Source organism: Zeus faber (genome assembly GCF_960531495.2).
Source record: "Zeus faber genome assembly, chromosome: 3".
NCBI lineage: Eukaryota > Metazoa > Chordata > Actinopteri > Zeiformes > Zeidae > Zeus > Zeus faber.
The window spans coordinates 7,331,535-7,349,477 of NC_137190.1; the positions used below are offsets into that span (position 1 = coordinate 7,331,535).

General features: G+C 41.1%; 3 protein-coding genes across 4 annotated transcripts; 2 read left to right on the forward strand and 1 right to left on the reverse strand.

Annotated features, from left to right (window-relative positions):
* Positions 1-762: 762 nt before the first annotated feature.
* Positions 763-1,813, forward strand: cart3 (cocaine- and amphetamine-regulated transcript 3; the record flags this gene model as incomplete). Its single annotated transcript, XM_079997217.1, has 3 exons — positions 763-936; positions 1,154-1,237; positions 1,706-1,813. 3 exons carry the CDS (start codon positions 763-765, stop codon positions 1,811-1,813), a joined length of 366 nt encoding a protein of 121 aa, XP_079853343.1.
* Positions 1,814-9,256: 7,443 nt separating this feature from the next.
* On the reverse strand, positions 9,257-12,263 carry cdkn2aip (CDKN2A interacting protein). The gene is made up of 4 exons (XM_079997065.1): positions 12,230-12,263; positions 11,353-11,599; positions 11,148-11,269; positions 9,257-10,708 (listed from the first exon to the last, which is right to left on the reverse strand). Exons 2-4 carry the CDS (start codon positions 11,595-11,597, stop codon positions 10,149-10,151), a joined length of 927 nt encoding a protein of 308 aa, XP_079853191.1. The 5' UTR covers positions 11,598-11,599; positions 12,230-12,263; the 3' UTR covers positions 9,257-10,148.
* An 853-nt stretch (positions 12,264-13,116) lies between these two features.
* tubgcp4 (tubulin gamma complex component 4) lies at positions 13,117-17,942 on the forward strand. Of its 2 annotated transcripts, none has more exons than XM_079997679.1 (18): positions 13,117-13,237; positions 13,583-13,711; positions 13,968-14,090; positions 14,191-14,244; positions 14,343-14,399; positions 14,553-14,632; positions 14,742-14,943; positions 15,032-15,197; positions 15,281-15,405; positions 15,513-15,563; positions 15,647-15,752; positions 15,868-15,975; positions 16,099-16,243; positions 16,350-16,527; positions 16,715-16,849; positions 16,948-17,064; positions 17,353-17,492; positions 17,709-17,942. In XM_079997679.1, the coding sequence occupies exons 1-18, from the start codon at positions 13,160-13,162 to the stop codon at positions 17,713-17,715; spliced, it is 2,001 nt and encodes a 666-aa protein (XP_079853805.1). In that variant the 5' UTR covers positions 13,117-13,159; the 3' UTR covers positions 17,716-17,942. The 2 variants fall into 2 exon arrangements, with proteins under 2 accessions (XP_079853805.1, XP_079853806.1); XM_079997680.1 differs by having other exon boundaries at positions 16,105-16,243.
* The last annotated feature ends 1 nt before the right edge of the window (position 17,943 follows it).

The following is a 17,943-nucleotide window of genomic DNA, read 5'->3' on the forward strand; positions in this document are numbered from 1 at the left end:
CATAATACATCAAGATGTATTCAGAAGATGTTGTTACGAGATCATAAGATGTGAAAAGTGAAAAAGATGAAAAGATGCTCTTTGAAGAGGCATTTGTAAACACATGCAATAAATATAGACGATAAAGAGATAAAACTACAAGTATAGCCATCAAACTCAGTCTATTTCAAACGATGATAAAGTTTTGCTTTGTTTTGCCATGGGATGTTGTTGTGAAGATATGAAGAGTTCAAAGTAATATTAATTTAAATAAAATTTTAGTTTGAATGCAAAGCCAAATTATATTAAAATAAATCAACAAAATACATCTAAAATAAATCCAAATAATGATATCCAAATGAATGAATGAATTAATTAATCCAAATAGCTGATAATTAATTGTTTTATTCGATTAATATTTGAATAACAGTTGAATGATTGCATTAAGGCATTGGAAAATAAACATTAAAATATATATGAACTCCTAATCATAGTCTCTTAAATGGGACACACATAAGGCATGACGGATTCTCTCACCTGTCAACACATCTAATAATGCAGACAAAACTATTTATTGGAACTAAAGGGTTGACGTGCAGTATGGGTAGTTTTGCGTAGTGACTCACGGCATCTCTTACGCATGAAACCAATCAAAGGATAAGGTGGGGCAAGAAGTCAACGAGCTCGGAAGAATCAGATAAAAGCTGATTGGGCTGTGGGAGCTCAGCACCTTGAGCGGACTTTGGGGAGGAGGAAGACTCTCCGTCCCTCTGCGTCAGGACCATGGACAGCTCCAGGGTGTGGACCGCGGCGCTGCTGCTGTGCGCGGCGCTGCTGTGCGCGGCTCATGGAGCGGAGAGGGAGAGCTTCTCTCCCGAGTCGGAGGAAGACGTGGACACCAGGGCTCTGAGGGACTTCTACCCCAAAGGACCCAACCTGACCAACGAGAAGCAGCTGGTGAGCGTCTCTCTAGACGGAGGATTTATTTATCCAAGTTATTCCGAGTCCACATTTGCGTCAACTTGGAGCATCACGCACGCGTCACACCGTCTTAACGATTGTTTACGTGTGTTTATCTTATCTTATCTTATCTTATCTTATCTTATCTTATCTTATCTTGTCGTATCTTATCTTATCTTATCGTATCTTATCTTATCTGATCTTATTCTTGCAGCTTGGGGCTCTCCAGGAAGTTCTTGAAAAGCTGCAGACCAAACGTCAGCCGTTATGGGAAAAGAAATTTGGCCAAGTACCAACGGTACATTTTCTGTATTTTAACCATGTTTACCATAAACTGCTAATTTTGTTTTTAATTGTATTTTTCCAATCCTACTTTTTTGCCTGGTGTCCACGGGTTGTTTGAAAAGCGCTTATGAATTATGATTATGATCACGATTATGATTATGATTATGATTATGATTGTGATTATTATGGTTATGGTTATTATTATTATTATTATTATTATTATTATTATTATTATTATTATTATTATTATTATTGTTGTTGTTGTTGTTATTGTTATTATTAATAATATTGTTAATATTTGTTGTTATTATTATTATTATTACAATAACATTATGATTATAATAATTATTATTAATGTTATTATTTGCTGCTTGTCTTATTATAAAATTGTATTTATTAAGCCCATCCAAAATGCAGCTTTGGGTGATTATTAGGTGATTATTATCATTATTATTATTAAAATGAAGCTTTTGTGCCTCAGTGCGACGTCGGGGAGCAGTGCGCTATCAGGAAAGGCGCGCGGATCGGGAAGATGTGCGACTGTCCCCGTGGAGCTTTCTGCAACTTCTTCCTGCTAAAATGCTTGTAAGGCTCACTGTCTGGTGTACAGAGGGTTAAAGGACAAAGGTTAAAGGTCTTAATGTTTGATGATTCTGATGTAAAATACAATATAATCATATTTTTATGATAATTATGCCATGCGTACCATATAAAGGATGCCTAATTCCTGAATCCTCCCCAAAAAAAACTGTTGAACTGTTTGTGAATGAGTCCTAATAAACTGTGTCACTGGTGTTTGTAAAGCATTGATTAGTCCTGCTGTTCTCAAAGCATTGGATCATTGCAGCTTTCTTGTTTATGTAACACAAATGCTTAACATCTGATTTGATCTCGGACAGTTGAAAGAACCGATTCTCATTTCATCACACAAGGTTTACACTCAAAGACATGTTTAGGCTGCAGCATTCATAACCCGGGCAGTGTTAAAGATACTGACAGAGAAATGCGATTAAACCCCTGAATAGAGTGACCAGTTGCTCAATTAAACACCAAAACTACCTTAAATTGGAAATGCACAACCACTTTGGATATTCTCTTTACTTTCAAAGCCCTCTGAGACTATTCAATATTTGAATCAACGCAAAAGCAAAAATAAGCCATCAAAGAATGTTAAAAGTTTAAAATGATAGTTTGCTCCGTAGAGAAACAATCAAAACACCGGCTGTGTTCCAGCATCAATCAATCTGTGAAACCGACCTGTGAAAAACAGCGGTGATTCAGATTGAACGTAGACCTCCCCGTCTATTTTCAAAGGGTTAAAGCTAAACGACATCGATCGAATCCCAGAAGACCCCGACAGTGATGGATCCTCTCGGCCTCGGGCGTCCCCTCAATGCTCCTTATGTCTGTTCTCCGGACGCACTCGTCCGAAATCAGTGTCGTGTGGCGTGGACGGCGGAGCAATGGGCGACCTCCACCCCTCCCCCACCCCCCGTCGCTTTTGGTTATCGTTTGGAGACTGGACGTGGCATTTGGGTGGATCTTGTGTTGTATGACGCACACTTTGGTGTTATTTCCGTCACCAAACAGCATGTGTTGCTGTCTTCAAGGGGTATATATAAATATTTTAGAAACAGGTGGAGGGGCATGTGCAGTTTATACAGGCACAGTAATGAAAGCTCCCTCAGGTCCCTCCCTAAGCCGTGTGATGCTCCACCTGCACCGCCCTGCTCACTAACAAATTGACTGCTTAATCGAAATGAGTCAATCCTGAAATTTAGATGACAGGTGTCGCTCGTAACCTTTTCAAGAATCCTTGATAAATCCACAATTTGTTCTAGAAGGTGGTTTTCGAGAGATTTTTTTTCATATCATTTACATTTTGCATTAATCTGAATAACTGCACATGTAGGTGTGTGTGTGTGTGTGTGTGTGTGTGTGTGTGTGTATGTGTGTGTGTGCGTGTGCTTGCGCGTGTGTGTGCGTGTGTGTGTGTGTGTGTGTGTGTACGTGTGTGTGTGTGTGTGTGTGTCTGTGGGGGTGTGTGGGTGATGAAGCCACAGGGAAATTAAGAATGACAGGGGGACGGCAGCAGAAGACAAACTCAAACTGATTGAGGGGAGAAGGGATAGAGAGAGGGATTAGAGAGGAGATTGGATGGATGGAGCTATGAAAGGAAAACAACGAGCCGTGAGAGAAATAATTCAATTCAGAAAATCAAATGTGTTGATGGAAGGCGATGCTTGGGGCGATGTCTGTGGATTTGTGTGGCTGAGTGGGATAATGTCAACACCTAAATCTGAAAACATTAGTCCTCTGTGAACCCTTTTGTCTCTGTCTGTTCTTTGTTGTATATATCCCTGAATATGTGCATTAATAAACATAAATATGAATATAAAATGTGTGGGTGTCAAGGTGATGGTGGGTTATTATAAGGAAAAATTGAAACAGTTCTCTACGTATATCCTCATAATTGTGTATTGTTATCAATACACATCTTATAAAGATGAATTCAGTCAGGGTATTGGATTGTTTTTCCATCTACACTGGTCACCAAAATAAAATACCAATAAATAACTAAATAAATTACTTGAATGCAAAATTTAAAAAAAGCTTCTTTATTGTATGAATGGTTTGTTTATGTTTATTCGTGGTCTAATTTTTCACGTTCAGCCAAAGCCATTTCCAGAGCAGGGCCGGCGCGAATTTACTGTACGTCCATATTTTCATAATTAAACTGCTACTCAATGAGTCTTGGAAAATGAGGTGATAAATGAATATCACAGCCAATAAAATATGGATGAAATGTATGAAAATAGTTTGCCAAAGTCCTTAAATAATATATTCGGTACTCACACTAAAAAGATCCACTTTTGAGGGAAAAAAAAATGAAGTTGCACATGGCTGGCCACAGGCATGGACTCATTGGACAGACAGTTTGTTTCCAGAAGGCGGGTGCCGTTTCGACTGCAGCCTCATTGGCTCCTGTGTCAGACTCTGTAAAGCCATCATCCATCCATGAGACACATTTGTCGTCTCCGTCGTGATCCAAAAAATCCACCGAGAGCAAAAGATCATCCTGACCCGAGAGGCTGTCTGAACACAGGCGTGTGGGCGCAAAGGTTTTTATTGCAATCTCTAAAAACAGCGCAGTGCTCCACGTGCTGGAAGGTTGACTTCACATCCGCTCTTCCAAACGTGTCGGTAAAAAAGACAATTTTTGGTGCAAAGAAACACAATTCTCTCTCTGCGTAAGGATTAAATGCCGCAGAGTTTTGGTTACAGTTACATAAGGCGAACGTCGGCATGTGTTCGACAACCTTAAATGTTTGCCCCCATTGGACTGCATGTAAGCGCAGGGAGGCTGCGCTGTGAACATTTGCGATGGGGAAAAAGTTTCTAATAGGACCAGGGGTGGAAAATAACAAACCCACATCCTTTAAGCTCGGCAGTTCAATAGTTCCTAACAAAATGCCTGAAAATATCACACCATGAATGGATTGATCCCAATTTTCCCACTGCCAACAACCATTCTGAATCTTAAAACTAAATCGGCGTCCTGTTCAGATCTATTGCTTTTGCTGAACAGGAAAGGGTTAAAGTAAAATAAAGTGATTTCTATTGAATCACTTTATCTCCACCACAGACACCCAGCGTGGAAGGAAATCCAGTCACTCCTCTGGATACGTCGCTGCACCCAAAGAGCTCAAGAAGACACACAAGTGGCACTGCCCCCTTGAGGAATAAATCCGAGCAGCTTTTGGGAATTCTAATCCAATGACGAGGAGGAGGTTGGGGAGCCCTGAAGTCTGAGTACTTCTCCCAGCACTGACCCATGAGGAGCCCCTCTGGTGTTTGGTGTGGATGTGGAATATCTTTGCATACAGACACAAATTCCACCGATGCGGCATATTTCAGTGGTTATGTTGGTCGCATCGTCTCTGTGTACATTCTAAATGAAAGAATTGAGGGTGTGGGCTGTGAATTCCAGCTCAACTATTAGCCACGGGCCTGAAAGCCCACAGCGCTCTTACAGTGCTGGTTGTTCACAAAACGGATGCGATGGTGGCAAAAAGTTGGCGAGGACAAAGTTGTTTTACTTCCTTGTTTAGCAATCAATGACAGCAATCAACCACATGCAGCTTCGGAACGCGCCCTCAGTGAAGCGAAGTGACAAGTTTCCTGTATGAGGCCACAGGAACCTGTTCATGTGATAAAAAAAATAATAATAATAATATAGCCGCAGGCAGCGATACACTGGGTCCAGTGTACTCGTTTTAGGTAAGTATTACCTAAGAAAGTATTTTCTTGATAATTTTGTGCAATGCATCACAATTTACTTAACATAATGTAGTTACGTCCATGTAATGTCATGAATCTAACGTTTATGGCATTACGTGCGAAGCAGCTCCAGTTCAACGTGACGTCAAACTTTGATTTTAATTTCTGACTTTGACATAGACGTACGTATGCGAAAGGTCAGTTACAAGTTATTGTTCTTAATTCCTGAGTTTATACTGTTGATATTGTTTTCGAGTGCAAAACATTAATTTGTGAATTTGTACAACAAATGACAAAACAAGTCAGATAATTGTTTTACTCAACATTTGTTCAAAACAACTGTAAAAAGTAATCAAACAAACATCACAGTATTCATAAAGATCAGATGTAAAATAATCAATACATCTTATTAAAATGGCAATCTCAAGAAAATAAAATAAATGAGAAATAGACGAATTGTATAAAATTGTCAACAGTGTTTATCAACATCCTGTTATATGGAGGTTTTTTTTAACTCAAGACAACAATGTTTAGAAAGTGAATTTTTATATTGACTGTATTTTTATAATGTCTTCATTTTCTCAAATGTTGACAACCTTGTTTGTTACTGTTTTGAATAATTGCACATTTATACCAGAGATAGTTAATAAACATGCATCATCATTATTTAACAGTGTCTTTCTGAGTTATTTGGAATGTTGTATAAAACATAATTGGTCTCGTTGGCAATTCTGTTTTTGCATTATAATCTCTCCCTGGAACATTATCCATTATCTATTTATTCTACCAGACCTTTTCATATCCTGATAAAGATTATTTCCTTTCATCAAGACATCATCTAGGTCATTTTTTTGTCCATGTGCAAACATTCTGAATTTTGTTTTTCAGAATTGCTGTTCAACTCGGAGCTGCACACTGTTTATTTTTGGAGTCTCCAAATTGTCATACATCCTGGTGAAATGAGCCTCCTGGTATGGGGACATATGGGGAATCAACACTCACAATTGAAAGTTTTCCATTAATGTTTTCTTCATCAAATTTTTCTTCAGTACTTTTTTTCAAATACTGTGATGAAGTTGGATTTTTGGACATGGCTTCTTTATTGTTTTATATTTTCAGCAATTTTTCCGCATCTGTAAAAATAACAAAAATAACTTTTGTAATTACTTTCCATAACAATAACAATAAATACATTTAATTTAAATATATATATGAATACATGTTATTTGTAATTACTTCTTTATTGTACTTTTTATGTTAGTAATGTACAATTGTAAAATCCAGTTTAATAGATTATTTGTCTGTATTGTAATACAGATAACATTTATGGAACTTTAACATTAATTTGCAATTAGAATTATTATGGAATAATCACTCAAGATCACAAACACTTTTCTAGCTTTTCATTACAGTTTGTTAAGTGTAGTTATAGGACAATGTTTATACATGATGCTTATTCCCAAAAAAAATTTTGTTTTTTATTTGAAACTATATCTTGTGATTGTTATAACTTACCTTGCTGCATTGAAGTACATCTGGAGTATGTGTGACGGTAGACGTTGTGTGTCGTATATGTCAATTATGACGTATTTACGCCGATTTAGGAGAGAAGTATAATTTACATATTTAATTTGTAAGGTTGAGTTCAGTTTTTTACTTGAATAAAATTTTCAGTAAGTTCTGTTTTAATGAAATAGGACAAACATTGTGATATTTCTGTGGGTAATGACCATTGCACGACTTCTATTTTTCCGATACCACTCATCTGTGAGTCGCACATTTTAGTGTTTTCGAGGGACGCTCAGACAACATTTCAAGGAATATTTTCTATTCTTTTTTTTCATTAATCCGGCAAAGTATTGTGGACAACGTATTAAAATAAGATTCATAATAAAATATGAATCAAACAGATCTACTGACATCTACCAGGTAAGAATCTGTATAAATATGCCTTTAAATCGATAGTTTGGTAATGTCTAAAGACTAAAGAGTGACCGAGTTCATGCTGCACACTGGACATGATCCAACTGGACACTCTCAATCGGAATCTGTACATTTATAGTAAATAATGTGATGATGTCATAAAGTGTCTTACTGTAAGTAAGTTAACCATGACCACCTGAATATATTGGGTCAAAGTTGCAAAATTTTTCATTAGTATCTGCTCCTTATATGGATCGATTTGGATGAAATTTAACTCGGAAGATCCTTGTTGCATATCGGTTTAAACAACACCTCAACCGTGTTTGTAGCTTATGCAAATGTATGTGTTCCAGATACCTTTAGCTGGGTTGGACATATTTCGGACTGGCATACTGGTATGTCTGTCTTAAAATGGTTCAAAATTTGGTCGGTTTTTTTGTTAATATCTGCTCCGTGTGTGGATCGATTTGGATGAAACTTCAACCACGACATGTTTGTGACAGCATGGTTGAAACAAGACATAAACCGTATTTGTGTGTTACGCTGAAGTTAGTGTTCCAGATAGTTTCAGGCATTTTTGCTCTTAAAATAACAATAAGGGGTTAGGGTTAGGGTTAGGGTAAGGGTTAGGGTTAGGGCTGGACCTGCAGTCTGAGCCCCTAAAAATACCACATAGTATCAGTGTAATAATAATAATAATCATAATACCACACAGTATCAGTGTAATACTAATAATAATAATCATGATACCACACAGTATCAGTGTAATAATAATAATCATGATACCACAGTATCAGTGTTATACTAACAATAATAATCACAATACCACACAGTATCAGTGTAATACTAATAATAATAATCATGATACTACACAGTATCAGTGTAATAATAATAATCATGATACCAGACTATCAGTGTAATACTAATAATAATAAAAATCACAACACCACACAGTATCAGTGTTATAATAATAATCTTAATACCACACAGTATCAGTGTATTAATAATAAAAAATAATACAACACAGTATCAGTGTAATAATAATAATCATGATACCAGACTATCAGTGTAATACTAATAATAATAAAAATCACAACACCACACAGTATCAGTGTTATAATAATAATCTTAATACCACACATTATCAGTGTAAAAATAATTATCTTAATACCACATAGCTAAAGAGTGTAATTGCAATTATGACATTTTAGTTGATGTTCTTACTGTGTATAATGTACACTATGTTGTACATCAGGATATTTCAAATCAATACAAGAGTTGAAATCCCTTACTGCCGGTTTCCTAATGAATGCATGATTGGTGCTTTAGGATTTTATTTTTTGCTTTTAGTGTATTATGATGTTGTCTGTAAAAGCAAGGGAAACAGGGCATTAAAATGTTTTAAAACTGTAATGTAAAAAATCTCAAGCTAAGATGTGTTTTCTAATTAATACAATCATTATGCAGCTGTTAAATGGACTGAGAATATGCATAATAGTTAATTGATGACTCAGATGAACAATATGCATTGGGATGCAGAATTAAACAATCAAACCTTTTAAGGCCAAAGTGAAGGTCAGTCATCACCTCCTGTATGAGGGCTCTTCGTGACATTTAATTATAACCTTAAAGTGTTGCTATGCTGTTAAGGTCAATATACTCGGTTCTGTTTCATAAAAACTCACTTTAAATTTTCTGGAAATGTTACAAACATCATATAATATCTGTGATGAAAGCACGATTTTGACATTAATCTATATAACGATAAAATGAAGCATTGAGAAAAGACAAGCACCCACAAGCACAAAAGCAAAATTACATTTGAAACTGTTTTCAAATTTGAAAAGTCTTTTATTTAAAAAAATATATAGAAACAGACAGCTGATGTTGACAGTTACACTGGACAACACACTCCATTACTTCTATGCAATGTAATGGTTTTCTTTCTTTTCAGACAGGAGAAAATACACACTAGAGCTTCGTTCTTCCCCCACTAACTAAGATGTCATCTATCAACCTTAAACAACTGAGGAATAAGAAATATAATGCATCCACCATTTGCAACAGAGTGATGGGGTTGAGTGGTTTTTAATAAACGTATGCAAAAGAAAAGCAGGAGCCTACAGTGCTTATGTCTTTTGATGGCTGTATATTCATGGGAACTAAAAGTTTTAAGTTTAAATTAATTCACATTGTGACTTGTAAAGTGAAACTCACAGTGGGGTATTTGTGAAAGCATCATCAAAAACTCTCTGAAACTCATACAGCAAATAATTAATCACCTGTGGATACGGCAGTTGATGGATGGCATGTGGGCAAAAAAAAAATCCCCATTTGTCAACTAGCAGCCTTATTCATTCCAACTTTTAGAAAAACCAAAGAAAGATTCTGAAATATAGACTTCTTAACAAACTATAACTGTGGCAGGCTGAGTAACCGAGCCAGAAAAATCTAAAAGAGCAAAAATGTGGCATTGTTTGGAACGCACCCCCCTGAATGTTAGGCATTGTGCAATAACAAACAATGCATTGCAGGAACTGAAAAGCAGCAGAGTAGTACAGGTCATGCTGTGATCTTCTATGGCATGGTGGTTTGGTCCCCACACAGCTACCATCACCACAAAGCGAGGACCCCTTCAGTAGCTCCATTCATCACACACCCCTCCACGCGGCCCCACCGAGCACTGGGTTGTTGGTTCATACTAAGACGACCACTTCCACTTACTCAGCCTGGAATGGGTAGCTTAGAGCAGGTGGAAACCCTTGGCTCCTGGGCTGATCGTCCAATAGGACCACATCCTCCACATCTTTCCCCCTGTACCTCCGTCTACAAATCTTCACGGTCACTTTGCGACCCTGAAAGGCTTTTAGGGCTTCCTTGGAGGCCATGGCTCTGGCAGCAGACTCATCCCGGCCATAGCCAGTGCCCATGTAGACAGTCTGACAGCGCAGCTCACACACGTGGCCTTCCTTCTGAGTTCGGCCAGCTGGCAAGTCCGGGATGTCCTTCAGTGGGACAAACATGCAGCTCAGACTCTGTTTACACGACTCTACGCAACTGCGCAGGATCTCAAAGTGATCCAGGTTAGGACCAAAGCCCCCAACTGAGACCAGCTTCCAAGCCACAGCCTTGTAGAGCCGGTTAAAGAAGGGCTGGTGCTCAGCTGGGGCTTGTGGTGAAGGGCCCGACTTCTGGCCTCGCGCTGCAGCCTTCCCAGCTGGTCGACCGTCGCCCTCAGGCCCAGCTTTGGCCTTTTTCAGACAGCCGTCACCATCACCCCCTGAAGAACAGCAATTAATTAATATAGAGTTAAAATAAAAATTTCACAAAATCGGGAATTACAATGGGTCTATTTTGCATTACCCATTTCCACTCCAGTGTCCAGAAACAAAAAGGGTGTATTAAAAATGCTCTTTAGGTAATTGTGCCAATCAAACAACATACAGCTATTACCAAAATACAGTTGGATTGAGTGGTTGTTCTGTGAGAATAACTAAATTGTAAATACCAAACAATTAAAATGGAAATTCAGATGCAATATATTTCAAAAGTTGTACTTTTTTATTAACATCAATAACCCATCATTAAAATCATCACTTTTCTTATTATTTTGCACATCACAGACCTGTTATTTGTTATAATCTTTGTTGTGGATATTCCGATACTAACACAAAACATAAAGCAAACTTAAATGGACCTCTGTTTAAAATTGTAGTTACCAGATGTGCTACTCCTCTTTCCTTTAGCCATGATTTCATCTCTGGTGGTTCGAACTGGAGCATCGGGGACTTCTATTCCTTCCCCCATGTCCTTGATTTTGACCATTACGTCCTGTGGGTACCTACAAGGTGAACGGAAACATCAACATTTGCGCCTTGGATTTGAACGACAACCATTTAAACATTGCCTACCACTGCGTTGTACCTGCAGCCCAGGAAAATGTGATTTGCCCAGACCATGGAGAGAGACAGCAATGTATCCAGACTGCTGCAGTGAACCCCTTGCTGGATCGTGGGGAACGCCTCCATGTTCCTCAGCAGGAACTCTCTCCTGGCAAACCACTGCTTGTTGGTCTCGCAGTAGCCCCTGAAGGACTCCAGCCATTGGGCCAGCTGGGGGTTCTGCTCCAGGTACTCTGACACAAGGTCCTCGCCACTCCCCTCCGCCATAACTGCGGTGAAGCACAACAAGTTAGAATTAATGGCAGATTTATTTCATGCATCGCAGCTGTTCTAGTCGTTTCTATATGATATAAATGTACACAAACTTGCACAATTCCATATTTTGACAGAGTTCATTTCTCGGTTCATTGTGTATTGCCATTTTTTCCGGTTAATCCTTAGCTTTATCGCATATATTCTATTGTGTATTGTTATTACTTTGTTATAATTGCCCATTGTTTAGATCTGAGCGGCTGTAAACAACGCCATTCCCCTGTGAGAGTCAATATCTCTCTTACCTCAACTATAACTAACGCCGGGGCTTTCTCTGATATTATTGCCACGAGGCCTTTACCGCGATCTACACACAAACCACGCCGTCGTGTAACGCTCTTTTCGCGTGTTTGTGTCTTACTCACAACTGCGATGAGAGTGTGGACTTTAAACGGAGCCTTAGCCCAACAAGCCAGACAACACCGCCAAGCTAGTGACAGCCACACGGCCGGCACTAGAAGTGGCTGTGGAAGCGCTTGGGACCGCGAAAACCCAAACCGACAAACTCCGCAAATAAACACCGAATAAATAAGCACGCGTTGCCCGCGCGGTGGACGCCGCTGCCCCGCAACGAGTAGTAAACAAACCCTTTCGAGCTCTGGTTCCGAAAAGAGGCAGAGAGCTACATGGCCGAGTGGTGACGTCACATCCCGGGGACGGTCAAGCGGCCCCGATGCTGCCTTCTCTGACGTCGGAAGTCGGGAAAATCCGCCCTCCGACTCGGGGAGGCACAAAGGGGACCGATTCGGAATCGAGGACGAGGAAGTCGAGGTCTTCTCGGCGCAGAACGCTCGGATCCGAGGTCTTAACGCGGTAGCGGACCTGACGTCACAGTCACACGGCGGCGCACATCGCTGCTGTCACGTGGACAAGTTCCCTGAGGTTTTGTTTTTTTACTTGAAAACTCTACTCGCTTAGATCTACACCATTCCGTGTTTCTAGCTCCGCTGCACACGCGCGTCGAGGTCACGGGCTTTACCCAACAAAAGCACAAATCTACTGCAGACGTCCGTGGTTTTTTTTTCACGAACAGAGGCAACGGAACATATTTCGGTGGGAACAGGGACCAACCGAATCGGAAAGACCGATTTCCGAGTTCCGAGGAACGCAGCGTAACGTTCAAATTCCACGCCCCAGAAACCTCCGCGCACAGGTGCTACCAACTGCAGACTCACGCACTTTCTTCGACACAGTGAAAGGAACCATCTACATTTTATAACGTGTTTACTGTATTTAAAACAAACTGCCGTGGCTCCGCGGAAAACTGTTCCTGCGACTTTTGACGCGAGGCAACCGCGCAGCGTCCATGACGACAGCCACCGCCGGAACCCCGCCCCCCCCCCCCCACACACACACACACACACACACACACACACACACACACACACACACAGCAAGCCACGGCGCGCCGTGTCTGTGACGTCATCAACCCGCGACCGACTTGTTTTGACGGCGCACCGCGGGTCCTCGTAAAGCCGTCGGCGTCCGTCCGCTCAGAGCGACCAGGTGTCGGCACCATGATTCACGAACTCCTGCTGGCGCTGAGCGGGTACCCCGGGACGATCTTCGCATGGAACAAACGCACAGGCTTGCAGGTGAACAGTCAGCGTGCATGTACCAGTAGGCAGCTGGTTCTGTCGCTGGGTGTTTCCTTCAACCCAGCCTGTCCGCGGGTCAGCTCTCGGGATGCAAATATCATGTATTTACAAATGGTAAACCTTGCAACGAATGAAGCGACGTCAAGATGTTTATTTAGTCATGAGCACTCAAAATCACCCTGTTCCGAACCAGAACCGACCGTTCGAAACTAACATTGCACCTTGTACTTTGAGTGCGTGTCTGTTCGTTGGTTCCTCCAGATGATGGAGCTCTTTCTATCTGTGTCGCAGACGGACGGCGGCTTTCACTAAGAACAACGAAACCATCTGCTCCCGTTACAGGTGTCCCAGGACCTGCCTTTCCTCCACCCCAGTGAAGCGAGTGTCCTCAATCGACTCTGTAAACTGGGAACCGATTACATCCGCTTCACAGAGTTCACAGAACAGCACACTGGACATATCCACCAGCAAGTGAGATGCGAAAATACCTGCCAATATATGCCTCATTACACTTCGTATAGTAATGGTTAGCTCCATTAGACCGATTAGTGGCTATAGATTCAGTGGCTGAAGGAGTATTTCTCTGTTGTTGTTTAAAGGAAATGTTTACTGTATAAACTTTATTTTGGTCCCAAGATTGATGGAATGACCATCTGGATGCCCCCCCCCCAAAAAAAAAAACCCCACAAAAATAAACCCTTAACTGTATCAATGCCTTGTTTACTAGGAGCATCACAACAACACACCCAGTCAAGCTGGACTTAATGGGATTTACTTGCGGGCCTTCTGTACTGGACTAGACTCGATGCTGCAGCCCTACAGACAGGCCCTGCTGGATCTGGAACAGGAGGTAGGGAAGATATGCAACGTCAGAATTGCAAAGACGATGCGTGTTCATCAATGTTAAATATTGCAGCATTAAAATGCATAACATGTGCTCTGTTGTTTAGTTTCTTGGAGATCCACATCTGTCAATATCCCATGTGAATTACATGCTGGATCAGGTAATGGTATTGAATTTATTATTTTTTATTTTTGTTGGATGTTTCACAGATCCTTCTTGTTGAAATTCCTTTCCATGCTTTGTGTTTCATTTCTTAAGTTCCAGCTGCTCTTTCCCTCTGTGATGGTGGTGGTAGAGACAATTAAATCACAGAAGGTAAGAATAACAACAAGAAACTCAAGGCTCTTTCTCTCACTCACTTAATTTTCAACTCTATGGAAATAATGATCCATGGTTCTATTTGGATAACTGGATTGACCAAAAAGAGACGAACATCTACTGTTTTTCCCCCATTTTTGTCCTATTTAGATCCATGGCTGTCAGATTCTCGAGACTGTTTACAAGCACAGCTGTGGGGGGCTTCCCCCTGTGCGCATGGCTTTAGAGAAGTAAGGCTGCTTTCCACTGTCGGGGAAACAATTGTTTTTCTATTTTATTTTATTTTTTACAATTGTCTTTTACGTCAATGTATATAATTGTTTCTTTTACACATTGCAGGATTCTTGCTGTCTGCCACGGTGTGATGTATAAGCAGCTAGCAGCGTGGATGCTGCATGGATTGCTGCTCGACCAAAGCGAAGAGTTTTTTGTAAAGCAGGGTCCCAGCGCAGGAGGTGCCGCTGCCAACCAGGAGGAGGAGGAGGAGGATCTAGGAATAGGGGGACTGAGTGGGAAGCAGCTCAGAGAGTTACAGGACCTGGTAAGAGCTCAAACCGACGTGAGACAGGATCACATCACAGTGCCTCTTGTCGGGAACAAACGGTAACCTCAGACGCGTTCTTCTGCAGAGGCTGATCGAGGAGGAGAACATGCTGGCTCCCTCTCTGCAGCAGTTCTCCTTGCGAACAGAGATGCTGCCGTCTTACATTCCCATTCGAGTGGCTGAGAAAATCCTGTTTGTGGGAGAGTCCGTTCAGATGTTTGAAAACCACAACCACAGTCCATCCAGAGCTGGTAGTGTTTTTGTGCCATAATACGAATAGAATCCTCTGTTGTTGTTCGCTTGTCGCTGATGGCAATAAGTTGATTAATTCCAGGCTCCATACTGAAGCACCAGGAGGACCTGTTTGCTGCTGAGCTGCACAGACTCAAACAGCAGCCTCTTTTCAGCCTTGTAGACTTTGAAAATCTGATTGACGGAATCAGGAGCACAGTGGCTGAGGTGGGTTGTCTGCAGTGTTGTTTCTTTTTTTTTTCCTTTTGTGGAATGTGATACGATCATACGGTTTGTGATGACGTGAGTCATAATGTTCTTCCACTGATTTGCAGCATCTCTGGACATTGATGGTTGAGGAGTCTGATCTGTTGGGACAACTTAAGGTTTGTACCCGTCAGATTTATTTTGGATTCGTATGATTTGCATTAATTTAGTTATTTGACACCAGCCTACTCTTATTTTACAGATTATCAAGGACTTCTACCTTTTGGGTCGTGGCGAGCTGTACCAGGTCTTTATTGACCATGCACAGCACATGTTGAAGGCGCCACCGACAGCAGTCACTGAGCACGGTACAATATAGATGGATTTACGGATATGTAAATCTTACCAACAGTCATACAAACTTTTAGCAAGTATACAAGCATCGGTTGAATTTTGTCATCTTGATGTGTTTATTTTCCTCAGATGTGAATGTAGCCTTTCAGCAGGCCGCCCATAAGGTTTTATTGGATGACGACAACCTCCTGCCTCTGCTGCACCTCACTGTAGATTACCAGGGCAAAGACAGCAAAGGTAGGAATACTGGATATTCCAAACAGCTCCTGGTAAACAATCACCAATGCAGCGTGCGCCATCTAGTGGCCAGTCCACAATCAGCACTCTGTAGTGCCTAACACATAGAGTTGTGTTTTCCAGATGCAGCAAGCACCAGAGATGGAGCTACTCCACCACAGGACACTTCCCCCCGTGAGGTGCCGCCCACAGGCTGGGCTGCTTTAGGCCTGGCCTACAAGGTCCAGTGGCCTCTCCATATCCTCTTCACTCCCGCCGTTCTGGAGAAGTCAGTACTCAATCGGCTGCCTAAATTTTTAGCCGCTGGGTTTAAGTAGTGCAGCAGAAAATAATCTGCATCCTCTGACCTCCTCCCTCACTCCCACTCTGCCCAGGTACAATGTGGTGTTTAGGTATCTGCTGAGTGTGCGCCGGGTACAGTCAGAGCTGCAGCACTGCTGGGCTCTCCAGATGCAGAGGAAACACCTCAAATCCAACCAGACGGACGCTGTCAAATGGAGATTACGCAACCACATGGCTTTCCTTGTTGACAACCTGCAGTACTACTTACAGGTGATGAATGTTCAAATAGGAATAATTAGCGTTTCTCCTGTATGAGGCAAATCAAGGTTTTGCAAGTGTGAACTGAAGATAATTATGTTAGATATATATTTATTTACCCATAATTGACCCTTTGTGATTTCTCACAACTAACTAGATTTTGTCTAATAAGGCAATTTATTATCTCTACCAATCTCAGGTGGACGTGCTGGAGTCTCAGTTTTCTCAGCTGCTTCAGCAGATCAACTCCACCAGAGATTTTGAGAGCATCCGACTGGCCCATGACCATTTCCTCAGCAACCTGCTGGCCCAGTCCTTCATACTGTTGAAGCCGGTTAATATCTGACTTTCTCAAATATAGATTGATACAGACCAGTGTTGTTGTCACCGTATATGGAAAAAACTATTGAGTCCATAAATCCTCGTCTTCAGGTATTTCACTGTCTCAACGAGATCCTGGAGTTGTGCCACAACTTCTGCTTGCTGGTCAGTCAGAATGTGGCTCCGCTGGATGAGAGGGGGACTGCGCAGCTGGAAATCCTCGTCAAGGTGGGATGGGTTCATATTTACAACAATTTTGTAACAGTTGAAAATGTTGCGTCCACATGTTGACAGAGAAAGGTTACACATTTTAATGTGGAATGAGATATTTACTTATAAAAAAAATCCTGTATGTTTGTCCCAGTCTACCTGACGGTAAAAGGTAAGACTTTTGGTGGAAGGTTCCATCAGCACGTGTGGTATTCAACGGTGGCGTGGAAATCTTCAGCATGAACCTAGTCATGACGCCATGACATCACTTTTTGAACGGCTGGCTTTCTGGTTTTCTGATTCAAGGGCTTCAGCCGCCAGTCCTTCCTGCTGTTCAAGATCCTGTCCAGTGTCCGGAACCACCAGATCAACTCTGACCTGGCTCAGCTTCTCCTGAGGCTGGACTACAACAAGTACTACACCCAGTCCGGCGGCACCCTGGGCAGGTAGGGAAGGAGGCACAGCTGACATTTGTTTTGGTGGGATTTGCCTAAGAAGCAACCAGTGTGATGAATAGTAATTCTGAACTTGAGAATAGAGTTTATACTAAATGAAACATCCTCATACAGTGCACATCACTCGCTAGTTGAAATAAACAAAGGCTCTTCAATGACGGCTGACAATTCATTGAAGTTGAACTTGAACATTTTTCTCAATTTCAGCTTCTGAGCGGGAGAAAACAAGAAATGGAGCAAAACTTCTCAAGTTGTCATGTAGATCATATACCTATCTCAGATATTATCCAGTGCTTCTGTCTTGCTGAATAGATACTACTACAAACTACCAAAACAATCCAAAACTATACGTCTGTTACTTTTTGTAAAAAGTGTGTATATAGGCTTTCAAGACTTCAGCACAAACGTCCTTTTGTACAAACCATAATAAAAGCCATTAAAA

Coding starts and splice junctions, on each gene's coding strand:
- cdkn2aip (XM_079997065.1), bottom strand. CDS start 11,597: ATGGCGGAGGGGAGTGGCGAGGACCTTGTGTCAGAGTACCTGGAGCAG. Junction 11,270..11,352: donor CACATTTTCCTGGGCTGCAG/GTACAACGCAGT, acceptor TTCACCTTGTAG/GTACCCACAGGACGTAATGG. Junction 10,709..11,147: donor AAAGAGGAGTAGCACATCTG/GTAACTACAATT, acceptor GCTGTTCTTCAG/GGGGTGATGGTGACGGCTGT.
- tubgcp4 (XM_079997679.1), top strand. CDS start 13,160: ATGATTCACGAACTCCTGCTGGCGCTGAGCGGGTACCCCGGGACGATC. Junction 14,245..14,342: donor TGAATTACATGCTGGATCAG/GTAATGGTATTG, acceptor TCATTTCTTAAG/TTCCAGCTGCTCTTTCCCTC. Junction 14,400..14,552: donor AGACAATTAAATCACAGAAG/GTAAGAATAACA, acceptor TGTCCTATTTAG/ATCCATGGCTGTCAGATTCT.